This window comes from Xenia sp. Carnegie-2017, unplaced genomic scaffold (assembly GCF_021976095.1).
Source record: "Xenia sp. Carnegie-2017 unplaced genomic scaffold, XeniaSp_v1 HiC_scaffold_14, whole genome shotgun sequence".
Classification (NCBI taxonomy): Eukaryota; Metazoa; Cnidaria; class Anthozoa; order Malacalcyonacea; family Xeniidae; genus Xenia; species Xenia sp. Carnegie-2017.
Window position 1 is genome coordinate 12555761 of NW_025813447.1, and position 11277 is coordinate 12567037.

At 33.6% G+C, this 11277-nt stretch overlaps 2 protein-coding genes across 2 annotated transcripts; one reads left to right on the plus strand and one right to left on the minus strand.

Moving 5' to 3' along the window:
- The first annotated feature begins 13 nt into the window (after window positions 1-13).
- Window positions 14-5925, plus strand: LOC124435089 (coiled-coil alpha-helical rod protein 1-like). The gene is made up of 10 exons (XM_046985037.1): window positions 14-508; window positions 736-1015; window positions 1813-2395; window positions 2511-2908; window positions 3183-3513; window positions 3660-3734; window positions 3826-4004; window positions 4170-4317; window positions 4786-5091; window positions 5239-5925. Exons 1-10 carry the CDS (start codon window positions 36-38, stop codon window positions 5454-5456), a joined length of 2991 nt encoding a protein of 996 aa, XP_046840993.1. The 5' UTR covers window positions 14-35; the 3' UTR covers window positions 5457-5925.
- Window positions 5926-7559: 1634 nt separating this feature from the next.
- On the minus strand, window positions 7560-9781 carry LOC124435299 (5-hydroxytryptamine receptor 1A-alpha-like). Its single transcript, XM_046985236.1, has 3 exons — window positions 9770-9781; window positions 9606-9631; window positions 7560-8653 (listed from the first exon to the last, which is right to left on the minus strand). Exons 1-3 carry the CDS (start codon window positions 9779-9781, stop codon window positions 7732-7734), a joined length of 960 nt encoding a protein of 319 aa, XP_046841192.1. The 3' UTR covers window positions 7560-7731.
- Between the last annotated feature and the right edge of the window lie 1496 nt (window positions 9782-11277).

The following is an 11277-nucleotide window of genomic DNA, read 5'->3' on the forward strand; positions in this document are numbered from 1 at the left end:
AGTTCAGCAAATAGGATAATTAAGCAAAGATCAATATGGCGGGTCGTTTGAATTATGAAAAGAAATATCTTACACCTTCCGATTTCACTTTGAAAGAAAATATTCAACAAAAGATGGTCAAAGATAGCAAAAAAACTTACTTATTACCTCCTTCAACTTATGAAACGGTCATAAAGAGCAAGGAAAGACAAAAATGTGATGAAAAGAATGTTGAAGATTTTACTGTGAAAGATGATAGCGCAGGACATAAAGACAATGGAAATAATGACACTTACGCCAAAGAAGAGCTTTTCAATAAGGAATTTAAGAGAGTTGAAGGAAGGATTGATTTTTTGGAAAAAGAAAAGGCGAAAATGCGTGAAGATTTAAATATTCTACGGGTCGAAACAAAAAATGTTGGTGAACTTAATAATAAGCAATCAGAAAAATATAGTGAAGCGTTTAAATCAAAAGAAGAAAGTGAACCAGATGAAAATAAAGAGTATTTAGATGTCATGAAAAGTTTAAGGTAATACACAGTATAGTAATATCCTGTAGGGCCACTTTGCTGTGCAACTGGCTGCCATTTGCCATATCGTCAATCGTATTGGTCACAAAATGCAATTTACTGGCTGCCAGTATTGTAATCACATGCATAATAAGATATGCATGGAACAAAAAAATTCAATGGAGTGGCCGATAGTAGCTTTTATGGGAAATAACAAATCATTGCAACTGATTTTAAACATTTTTCAGGAATGAATTAGTTGAAGCAGAGAGAAGAAATATTGCTTTAATGAAAAATAACTCCAAGTTGATTGAAGAAGGCCACCATTTAGAGGAAACCAACTCTCTTTTACATAAAAAACTTGAAATAAATGATTTACATTATGAATACACAATTCAGGAGAAAGAGCAAGAGATAGAAGAGACTATCCTAAGGATGGAAAAAGTGACTAAAGACATGGCAATGAAAGATCTTATTATTAAACAAAATGAAAAGAAATTCAAAGAATTTGAAGATAGTAAAAAAAAGGTATGATACAACACTAAACCATTTCTAGTTCATACTTTATCAGTCAGTAAGTTGGAATGCCTGTTTGATTATTTATAATTTTTCCAAAAAAATTATTAAATTAAGATTTAAGATACTACTAGACTGCAAATTCTGTTTTCTCTGCTCTGACAATAGTCTACTCTCATCCATAGTTTTGAACTTTGTCTCTGACTTCAGCCGACTGGTTCACAAACTATGTTTGTTTTTGGATAATGCATTTCTCTGTTGTACTGTGAACTTATAGTTAGGCTGTTTTAAAAAAGAAAACGAACTCGAAATTGCGAAGTGCATTGTCAATGATTTGAAAATCTTACCAATGACTGAGATTTAATGAAAGGCTAAACAATCGCCACTGCCTGGTGGAAGTGCGGTTTTTTTCTTTGAAACGTAAAGATACGATATATTTATAAACTTCAAGAAAGGAATAGCAGAAGGACGGTAATGATCTTGTTTAAAGCTGGTCATTTTTTATGTTGCATTTCTTCCCCATTTTAAGACTTCTGCTGCAGATTTTATTAAAATGAACGAAGGTATAACATATAAGGAGTTACACATATAAAAAAATTCAACTACACGTACTTGTTATTTGCAAAAATGCGACAAAACATAGTAAACAGTTCCGTAAAAACCTTCGAGGAAGAGGATATGTTCTAGCAACTTCCGTACTCCGTTACTCAACGTTATATGACAAAGTAAATTTGCCAAAAAACTTTTTTAACAACTGCTGGGATTGGGAAAATTAACTATTATCTGTGTTATTTTACTTTGTGCCCAAGGCTGCCGATGAATACGAAATGTTATTGGTTGATAAAACAAGTGTGGAAAAGAAATTGGAATGTTTAAAGGTTTGCAAGGAAAAAGCAGACAATGAAATGCGTATCTTACAAGATAAGAACCAAAAATTGCTTTCCGAATTGGATAAAGTTAAGAATGAGGTATGTGTGATGAAAGACGATAATGCAAGAATGCAAAAAGAGATGCGCGAGATGAAAGAAGATAGAACAAGGACAGAGGAAGAGAAATTTAGGATTGAAGAAGATGTTAGAAAAGCGATGAAAAATAGAATGTTGGACATGGAAGCCGAAAGTAAGACGAAAATAAAAGATCTTGAAAGATGTTTTTACAAAGAACAAGCAAAATGTTTGACACTACTGAAGGAAATGGAGCAAAAAGATTTAAACTCAGCTGCATTGAGAGATGATGCTGTTGCAAAACAGAAAGAATTTTCTACTTTACAAAGAGAGTGGAATAGTTTTCAACAAAATATGGAAAAAGAACACAAACTGAAAATAAATCAAATGGAGAATGAACTTCAAGCGAAAGAAAAAATTATTGAGTCGGAGAAAGGAAAGTATTTAGGTAAGTAAGAATTACATAACAAATTTAGTGCTCTTACCCTTTGTAACAGAAATTTTGTGTGGTATTGTTTGTTTTGCATTGAGGATTTGTCCCTAAATTATTTAATGTCTCTTAGAAACATTGATGAAGAAAGACAAAGAAATTGAAAAACTTTCAAAATCTGTCGAACAGTTACGATTGTATATTGGAGAAGTAAAACCAAACGATGATGAAGAAAAACTCAAAAATGATATTTTAAAACTAACGAACGACTTGAAGACTTTAATTGAAGAGAATAATACTCTTCATTCAACGGTTGAACTACTTAATGTAAGACTTGCTGCCATATCAGAGATTGTATCCATCCAAGAAGCTGAAATCACCCGACACGATAGTAATGGAAGGCATCTAGCATGTTGTGTTGAGGATAAAGGACTGCTGAGTACTTGGCGAGGGAAAGTTTTTGCTCTTATGGTACAGTTAAGGACACAGAGGATTGTGGATGAAGAGACGAAACGGAAAGAAGCTGCCAAGGTTTGTTTTGATTTGAATGAAATGATATTGTGTAGCAAACCTTTCCTGCCTTAACTAATCCTCTTATTCTTTATTATTGTACGTCACTAGTCAATCCTTTCCTAATTAATCCATTCTCTATTCCTTGGTTGTTGTATACAGCTACGTAATCCTGTCCCCACTCATTCATTCAATACTCAATTTTTTACTTATTTTATTTTTCTCTCCGTAGATTATATGATCTTTTGTCTCATCTTGGGAATGTACAAAAAATCGTATCTGTTTATTGTTTTAGTTCAGTCGATTAAATGATGAACTTGAAGATTTAAATCGTCAGAACACCATTCTTAATAACAAGTTGTTCGACAAAGAAGCTCTTGTCGAACTTAAGACGAACGAACATACAAAACTACAACATGAAGTAGAGGAAATTCGAAAAAGGAATATTGCCTTAAAACTGCGGCAAGAGAATTTGTCGGCGAGTTTTTTAAATTTGCAAAAGTCTGCCAAACCAGTAGAGAACTCTTTTCTAAAGTCGCTTGAGGATGTCAACAAGAGTATTCGTATTTTGTCAACGTTTGACCAGCGGTTAAAATTTGCTGCTTGCAGGATTGAATTTTTATCAGGTATGATGTTATATAATTTATTTTTTGTAAAATTGAATTGAGTTAACAGTGAGTAACATTTACCAGTGCTTGTTACGAAGAATGTTATAGTTAGTGTGTGTTTGTTTGTTTACATTCAAAGTGTATGTTTAAACAATATTTTTCAGCATTTCTAGCAAGAGAGTCATCTCAGCAAGATTGTAAAAAATGTGAAAACGAGGATCACGATTTTCATACTTCAAGTAAGCAAATCTCTTTTTTTTGCATATTTAGAAAAGATGAAAAAAATTCTCAACTTTGAAAAATATTTTTCTTTGTCAAATGATTGTACAGATGAGATCTGTAATGAGAACGTGGATCATTTGATGTTAGAGGTGAAGAGACTTCAGAATGAAAGAAGTTTATTATTAAAGGAGTCGACAAAACACCAGGAAACATTGCAGGAAAAAATTTCAACTTTACACGAAGAATATGAGCTGACACTCAAAGACAAGATTGAAAAAATTGAAAAGGTATGGCCACTTTTTTCTATCACAAAATTCTACATTAATTTTTATCCTTTAATATCCATTCATATCCATTTACACGTCTTTTAAGGGATGTTTTTTTGACGAGATGTTAATATGTCCTCACTCGTCTTGCTTCTTCTTGTCGTTATTGTCTCTGATTTTTTTCAGCTTGAAATGTCTGAACGTGACTACAAAGAAAACATGACATCATTACGCAATGCAGTAGAAGCAAAATCATTTGAATTGAAAGAAGCCTCGGAAACAATAGAGGAACTGAAATTATTCTTGTCAAAAGAGAAAAGCAACTTGGAAAAAGGTTAGCATATTTAAAGTATATTGGCACTCTTAAGGCTCTTTTCCACTCGTCGCAAAACGTACTCGCAAGCTCGCTGCGAGTGCCTGCGAGTTACTCGCAGCGAGCTTACCATGACTTGCAGCATAGTTAAATTAATTGAACAAAATTTTTTGATCGTGCGAGCAGACTCGCAAGCTCGCAACGAGAGCATTTTGCGATGAGTGGAAAAGAGCCTTTACTCCGTTTCATGTTTTGGTTTTTTAGAAAGTTGTCTATTATCTTAAACTTTGTTGGTCCAAACCAACTCTACCACTTAAACAACGTCGTATTTACGAACCTTCATTTATTTTTTAGTGTTCAATTAAATTTCCTCCAGTTGCTTCCTTCCTATAATTTTTTTTTTGATTTTAGATTTGATTTTTGTTTGTCAGTTTCAATTCGCTAATAAGATGAAGTACGTGACTTAGGAATGTAATTTAAATCTTTAAGAACATCGTGAGAAAATTGAAAGAGAAAGGCTCAAACATACGGAGGAAATGGCTGAGATGGAAACAAAATTGAACGACATACGTCGTGAACACGCTAAGGCCGTGGCAGCTGCAAACAGCTGTGAGAGACGAGTGACTAGAGAAAAAGAACTAGCTGAAGAAATGGTTAAAAATATTGAACGAGAATATAGCGAAAAGCTTGAGAAATGTGAAAAAAAATTGAAAAATGTCGAGAAAGAGCGAAATCTTTTGATGGTCAGGATACGCGAGGATAAACGTAACAGTTTGAGGTGTCGACCAGCTTCAGGTAAATTATGACGTCATAACGTCTCGATTGACTCCAGGTAAATTGAGATCAAAACTAGTTTGTGTCTGTGTAAATGATCATTAAGTTGTGAGAGAAATAAAGGTTTGGTTTTTTAAATTTAATCACGTTCTGCCTTTTCACATTTAGGAGTTTCAACGAACCCTGATGTGAACCCAAATGAAATTCACACTTTTTCAGGAGTTAAAGATCAAGCCAAAATAACTGAGATGGGTGGCTACCGTGACAATTATGATGCTGATGAGGCATTGTCTGCCCTAAAAGAGATCAAGATATTGTCTCAACAGATCGTTAAATTACATGATAAAGATCATGATAAAATTGCCAATTCAGACTCTGAGCTTTAAGGTTTTAAATATAGCTTTAATAAAAACACCCATTTATCAAAACTAGACACTCAATTGTTGGGGACGAATGAAAATACTTTAGTTTTGCCCAACGTTTTTGACAATTTAAGCAACGGCATACTGTCGCACCCACAGGCAGGATCCAACAATAAGTTTTGGTAACAATAAGCTTTCACAACAGACTAAATTTTCAACCAGACAAACTATTTGCATATAGTGTCTATATGCAAAATGTGTTCTTCCTTTTGAAGACATTGTTAAAGTAATTTGTCTGATTTTTTTCACATTAATCCTACGTTGAAAGGTCTTTTCAATCAAGGGTAAAAAGGAAGACATATTTTTTTGTGCATTATTAAGATATCCAAAACTTCAGATCAGATTATATAAGATATGACATCTAAAATATGATACATAGATTTTTCTAAATGATTGTACAAATATTTTTTTCATGATTTTCAACGAAACCGTATGTAGTTGCATTTAGTCATAAGTTTCTATAGTGACGTATACATGGAATAATTAAACCGAAACTTGGCGAAACATAAGACATAACCGATTATATTTATGTCTTTAAAAGATAAGCATAAAACCTTTTGAACCTTAATTGAACGTAAGTGTTCTGTCTTTAATAATTTGAACAACAAATCTTATCGATGCAATTGAACAACAATTGCATGTTTGGTATATTTTAATGTAAATTTAATGTCAACTGAGAACAGCTACTAAGGACTGCCTTGGTATAGTAATGTTTTAAAATGTCTATGTTTGCTTTTAACGCATTTTGCTCGGCGTGGGCATAACTAGACTTGATTGTCTTCTACACGCAATTACTGTTTACTATAAGCCAAACGAAGCATAATTAGACTTCACTTGTACATTTTTTGAATTTGATTTGTCCTAAAAATGAAAACTCAACAACATAGTAAAGATTCAATGACATATAAGGCTCATTGTTCATTGTTAAGCTTTTGTTCAGTGGCTTTGGAAGCTTTTAAAAGTTGTGGGGTGTTCCAAATTCAATACCTAACGTACAATAGTTGATCTAGTAATGCAACTGCTCGATATTAGTCAGTTTTATTTGGCTTTGTTTCAGAGTGAAAGATCTTCGCTTTGAAAAATTTGGCTCATCTGTAAAAACGTGGCATTCAATAAGTATCATATACGTTATTGCATCAAGCTAAATTTGTGGGTGTCCTTTCCTTTAAGGTAAACCCACACTCCAAAAGTCGTGTGTGTCCAGATACCCACGGCTTCCGTAGCCCCTGTTTTCATTAATTAACATTTTAGAAAATCAATTATTTGCTTTTTGTCTGTTTATAGACCTTATCTAATCACACGCTGACATAACATTGTTTCACCTGTTTCATATTATTTTCCTAACATTTTCTCTATACCTAATATTTTTTGAAAAGATTCAGGGATGTGAAAGTTCTTCATTTTGAAAACAAATCTTCAATGTCTAAGTTGGAGGAACTTTGAACTTACCTCATAATTTTTTGTTTGAAAATATAGATGTTAAATTTTGTAAGTATGCCACATAAATGTAGCACAATTGTTTTCACATAAACTCTTTAATTTTGTCTCTCGTCACATATACGTGATAATTATTTTTAGCAACATGTCAAAAGAAAGATCTTCAAATACGATAGATTTAAAGTTCCAACACACCTCCTTACTTAGATAAACTTTAAACGACTCGTAGTTTATTGTTTTTTACAAGTATGGAACTCAAATATATCTAATCTTATTGACAAGTAGGTGAAATAATATTTAAACCTTGAATGTCAATACTAAAAAATGAAATTCGTCGAGCTCGGTTTAGGAAAATTTGCAATGATTATGTGACCGGCCCCACCAATCATCGACCTTCATACGCCTTTGTACACCGAGGTTTCTTGGAAAGAAATTGTGAACATTACGTAATGACTATGTTCATAGCTAGCAAATACGCTTGCAGTGAGAGCTACAACTGATCATGTCAATTATAGTGAGAATTATAAATGATTTCATGTGGGCAGATGTCTCGTTTTTTGTGTATTTTTTCCACGTTCAGATTTTTAAATATTAAATTATATTCGGCCAGAGCTCTGATACACTACTTAATCATGTGGAAGCGACAATTATAATTTTTCATTTAAAGTATAACGTTATGTATGCATATATATACAATGCTTATGACACTTTTGTTTTCTTTTTTTTGATAACGTTTTCACAACACTTATATATGGTTACAATGTATAAATAAACAACTCGTTGCAGGCATGCTGGTAATAGTTTATACTGTACTCTCTTCCTGTGAGCCTATTGACGCTTTTTCCGTTATCTTGGTGATGGAAGTTTGATTAGACGATATGCCTCTTGCTGGACTCATTTGTGTCCACGTATGACTCATCGGTTGGTGGAGACGACGACGACAACGAAGTATTGCTTTCAAAGCAAGACGAAACTTTGGACTTACGTAGCCATAGAGAAAAGGATTTATGGCTGAGTTAAGGTAGCTCAAATTTTTGATGCAATCTTTGATGAAACTGCTGACTTTGGGTGTGGTAAAAGCGTAAACGGTTCCCATCGAAAATTGTCCAACCCAACAGACGAGGAAAGAGACAATGATAAGTAAGGTGTATTTTGCCATCTTTAGGTCTTGTTTGGAACGGTGTCGGGTGGAAATTTCCTGACTCGCAAGTTCCATTCTCGATTTGTTCTGCGAGATAAATATGGTAACATATGCTGTAATAATGATCACCATAGGGATATAGAAAGATGCACAAGATATTATGACACCTCGTTTTTTCCATTTTATCCAGTCTGTAATAAAAAGGACGATAAAACAAGAGTACACCCATACTATAGCCAAGGCACACTTAGTGCGAAACGGAGTGAACCAACTTCGATGTACGAATGGCCACGCAATTGCAAGACAACGATCTATGCTTATAGCACATAGGTTGCAAACTGACGCTGTACAGAACATAAGATCAGCGCTAATCCATGTCTTTAACAAACCCATGCTGAATGGCCAACGATTATAAATTTTGAAGTTTAACCACAATGGCATTGGAAATAAAGCAGTCATTAGATCTGCTAAGGCTAAAGATGCAAGAAAATAATTTACATGTGTTTGAAGTTCTTTTGTCACGACGAATATGATGAGAATAATAGAATTTCCTAAAAATGCGACAATGATAAAAACGCACACCGTTATGATGGTAGAAACATAGTAAAAATTTACTGAAATGTCATCAGTTTTAGTTGAATTCTTCATTGTTTAGGTGTTTACGTCGTGACGATTGTTTTGTCTTTCTTTCGCCAACTTTTCTTTTTTCTCTTTGGAAAATCTAAATGGATTGGTAATCTGAAGAGATAAAATTCCACATGCAGCTATGTCCTTGGCTTATTGGCAACTGTCTGTACAACCTTGCCTTCTGATTTTCAAATTTCTATGCGAAAGCTGCCAGTGCAATTGCGTTGTGTTTTTCCATGTTGGTTCTTTTATGTTACGATCTCATGTTCTTGCATCAAGTTTAATTTTAAATCCGCCATCGTAATCCGTCGCAGTAATTCACTTTAATGAAACAAACAATCTTCCTTTAATTAAACAAAAGTTTAACACAATATAGATAATTCTTTCCCTTGCTGGCTTCTAAATCTTCCGCTGGATTTTCTTCTTTTCTAATAATAGGAGAAAAAACTGTCCTAGGTTGTTTGCACTTTCTGTGCGTCAGTTTTTTACACTTTCACACTAACTGTTGACAATTTGGGCTTCGATTGATCTAGTCCAGCAATGGTATTTTGCTCTTTTACATTTAAGGAGCCGCCACGATGCTAATTTTGATTGATCTCTGACCAAATTGATGCGTACCGCAGTGAATATGAATTGTTGAAAGCAGCTAGTTGTTGATTTGAAATTAAAATGTTTCACATTCTTTCCGTCATTAGAACGCCGTTCTTTGTATGCATTTAGCAAAGTTTTAGTGGAAGAAGTCTGCTGTCCACTATTTACTCAGCTAATGAGGTTTTGCGTCTCGTTCTTTGCCTTTATTCTACTCCCACAGCACGAAGAAATTAGTCAAATTATCTGCGTGCGTTCTATATTACATTTGCTTTTTCACAAATAAATTATTTTATCTCGTCGGGGAGTAAGTATTTAATAAATTCTTCATTACAAGCAGCTGGTCCTATATATTCCTTGTGTGTAGATTTTTTGATCGATAATTGAAGATGAAGAAGTTCTCGTGTACTAAATTTTTAGAAATTCTCAACAAATTACTCGTTTCAAGCTCCCATCAGCTAGCTGTAATAAAAGTGGAAATTACGTTAGTTCTCATTGATCAAACAACAACTAAAACAATATATCTTTGCAAACTTTTTGTCTAAACCTGCTGGGCCTTTTATACTAAGTGGTCTGCACATATTTGTATTATCGTTTTGGTTACCTTATTAAGAAACTTCGTCAGCTAGATCATTAGATCAAAGAACAGATAAGGCTACTGCCTGTTACATATCTTAGTTTACACTCCATTTAAGTCGGCAATATCCTACTGTCTGATTTTAATAACAAGCTAAACATAAATAGAAATATTGCATTGCAGTTATGGAATTATTTTAAAACTTAGTTGTTCAGATAACTCAACATTTATAGTCTAGACTACCGTGCAGGAGCTAGACCATGCAACAAATATAAATAGTAGCTTAATCCATTTTGTAGCAATAAAAAACATGGTTGTGTTATTTTATTGGGTAAGTAATAAATCTTTTTTATACCTTGACTATCAAGCAAAATGGTTGAATCTGGAGAATTGGTTTTTTAATTTCTGAGAAACTTAGAAAATTGGAAATTTAGTCAATTTTGCGTGGTAAATTTTTAAGGCGAATTTCAGTTGTTTTTTATCTTCCAGTAATCTTGAGAACTTTTTATCTTCACCTGTTAGGTTCCTCGCTATAGGACATACATGAGATACCCTTAAGAGTCTGCAAAAATGTCCTTCAGTAATTAAGAGGACTTAAACACTGATGAGACAGAAAACGTATGTTTTTTCGATTCAGGCATGTCAGTTTCATCGTAGTAAGCATTGAAGATCTATCTTCAAACAAAAGAACTTAGGATAGTTTTGGATACATGTAATGATATAAATTTGTATGCTACCTGTCTTTAACGTCAAAATTTTCATGTGCTGAATGTAGAAACAACATCGTATTTTATGTCCATTAAAGATAATTTTTTTAATGTCTTTGGCGTATGAAAGCTTTTTGACGTTTGAAACAGCTCTTGTTTACTTAAAACCTGACCGAAAATCACCTTGTCCTCATTAAAGACAATTTACTCAAAACAAGCTCGTGCATTTTATATTGTTGTATCAATTTTCCTAAAAATAGCTCTACTGTCTAGTTATAACAATTTATGTAACATCAATAACTTCCTAAACAATTTTCTCGTTAATCGACGTCTTCATTGTTGAAATTTTCATCTTCCTTTTGATGCTTGTGTTTACTACTAGCCATGAAGACATCGCGTTCTCATGAACTCATACCTCTGTATTTAAGGTTAGATTTTAGGACAGATGTAATTATCGGCTCTGTATGGGTTCTTCTTTACACACACAATACAATTTCATGAATTGTTTTTGAGCTAGCTTAGCATGAGGGCATTCGATGGCAATTTTTCAATCCTCAATGGAGGCCAGTCAAGGGTGTGGCTTTGCTTCATGCATACTTGGGTAGGCTCATTTTTTTAAAGCAAAGACTTGTTTAAATCACGAAAAGTAATTGCCGGATCAAATTTGATCTGATTCTACTCTGCAAACAAGAGAATTTGAATGACTGT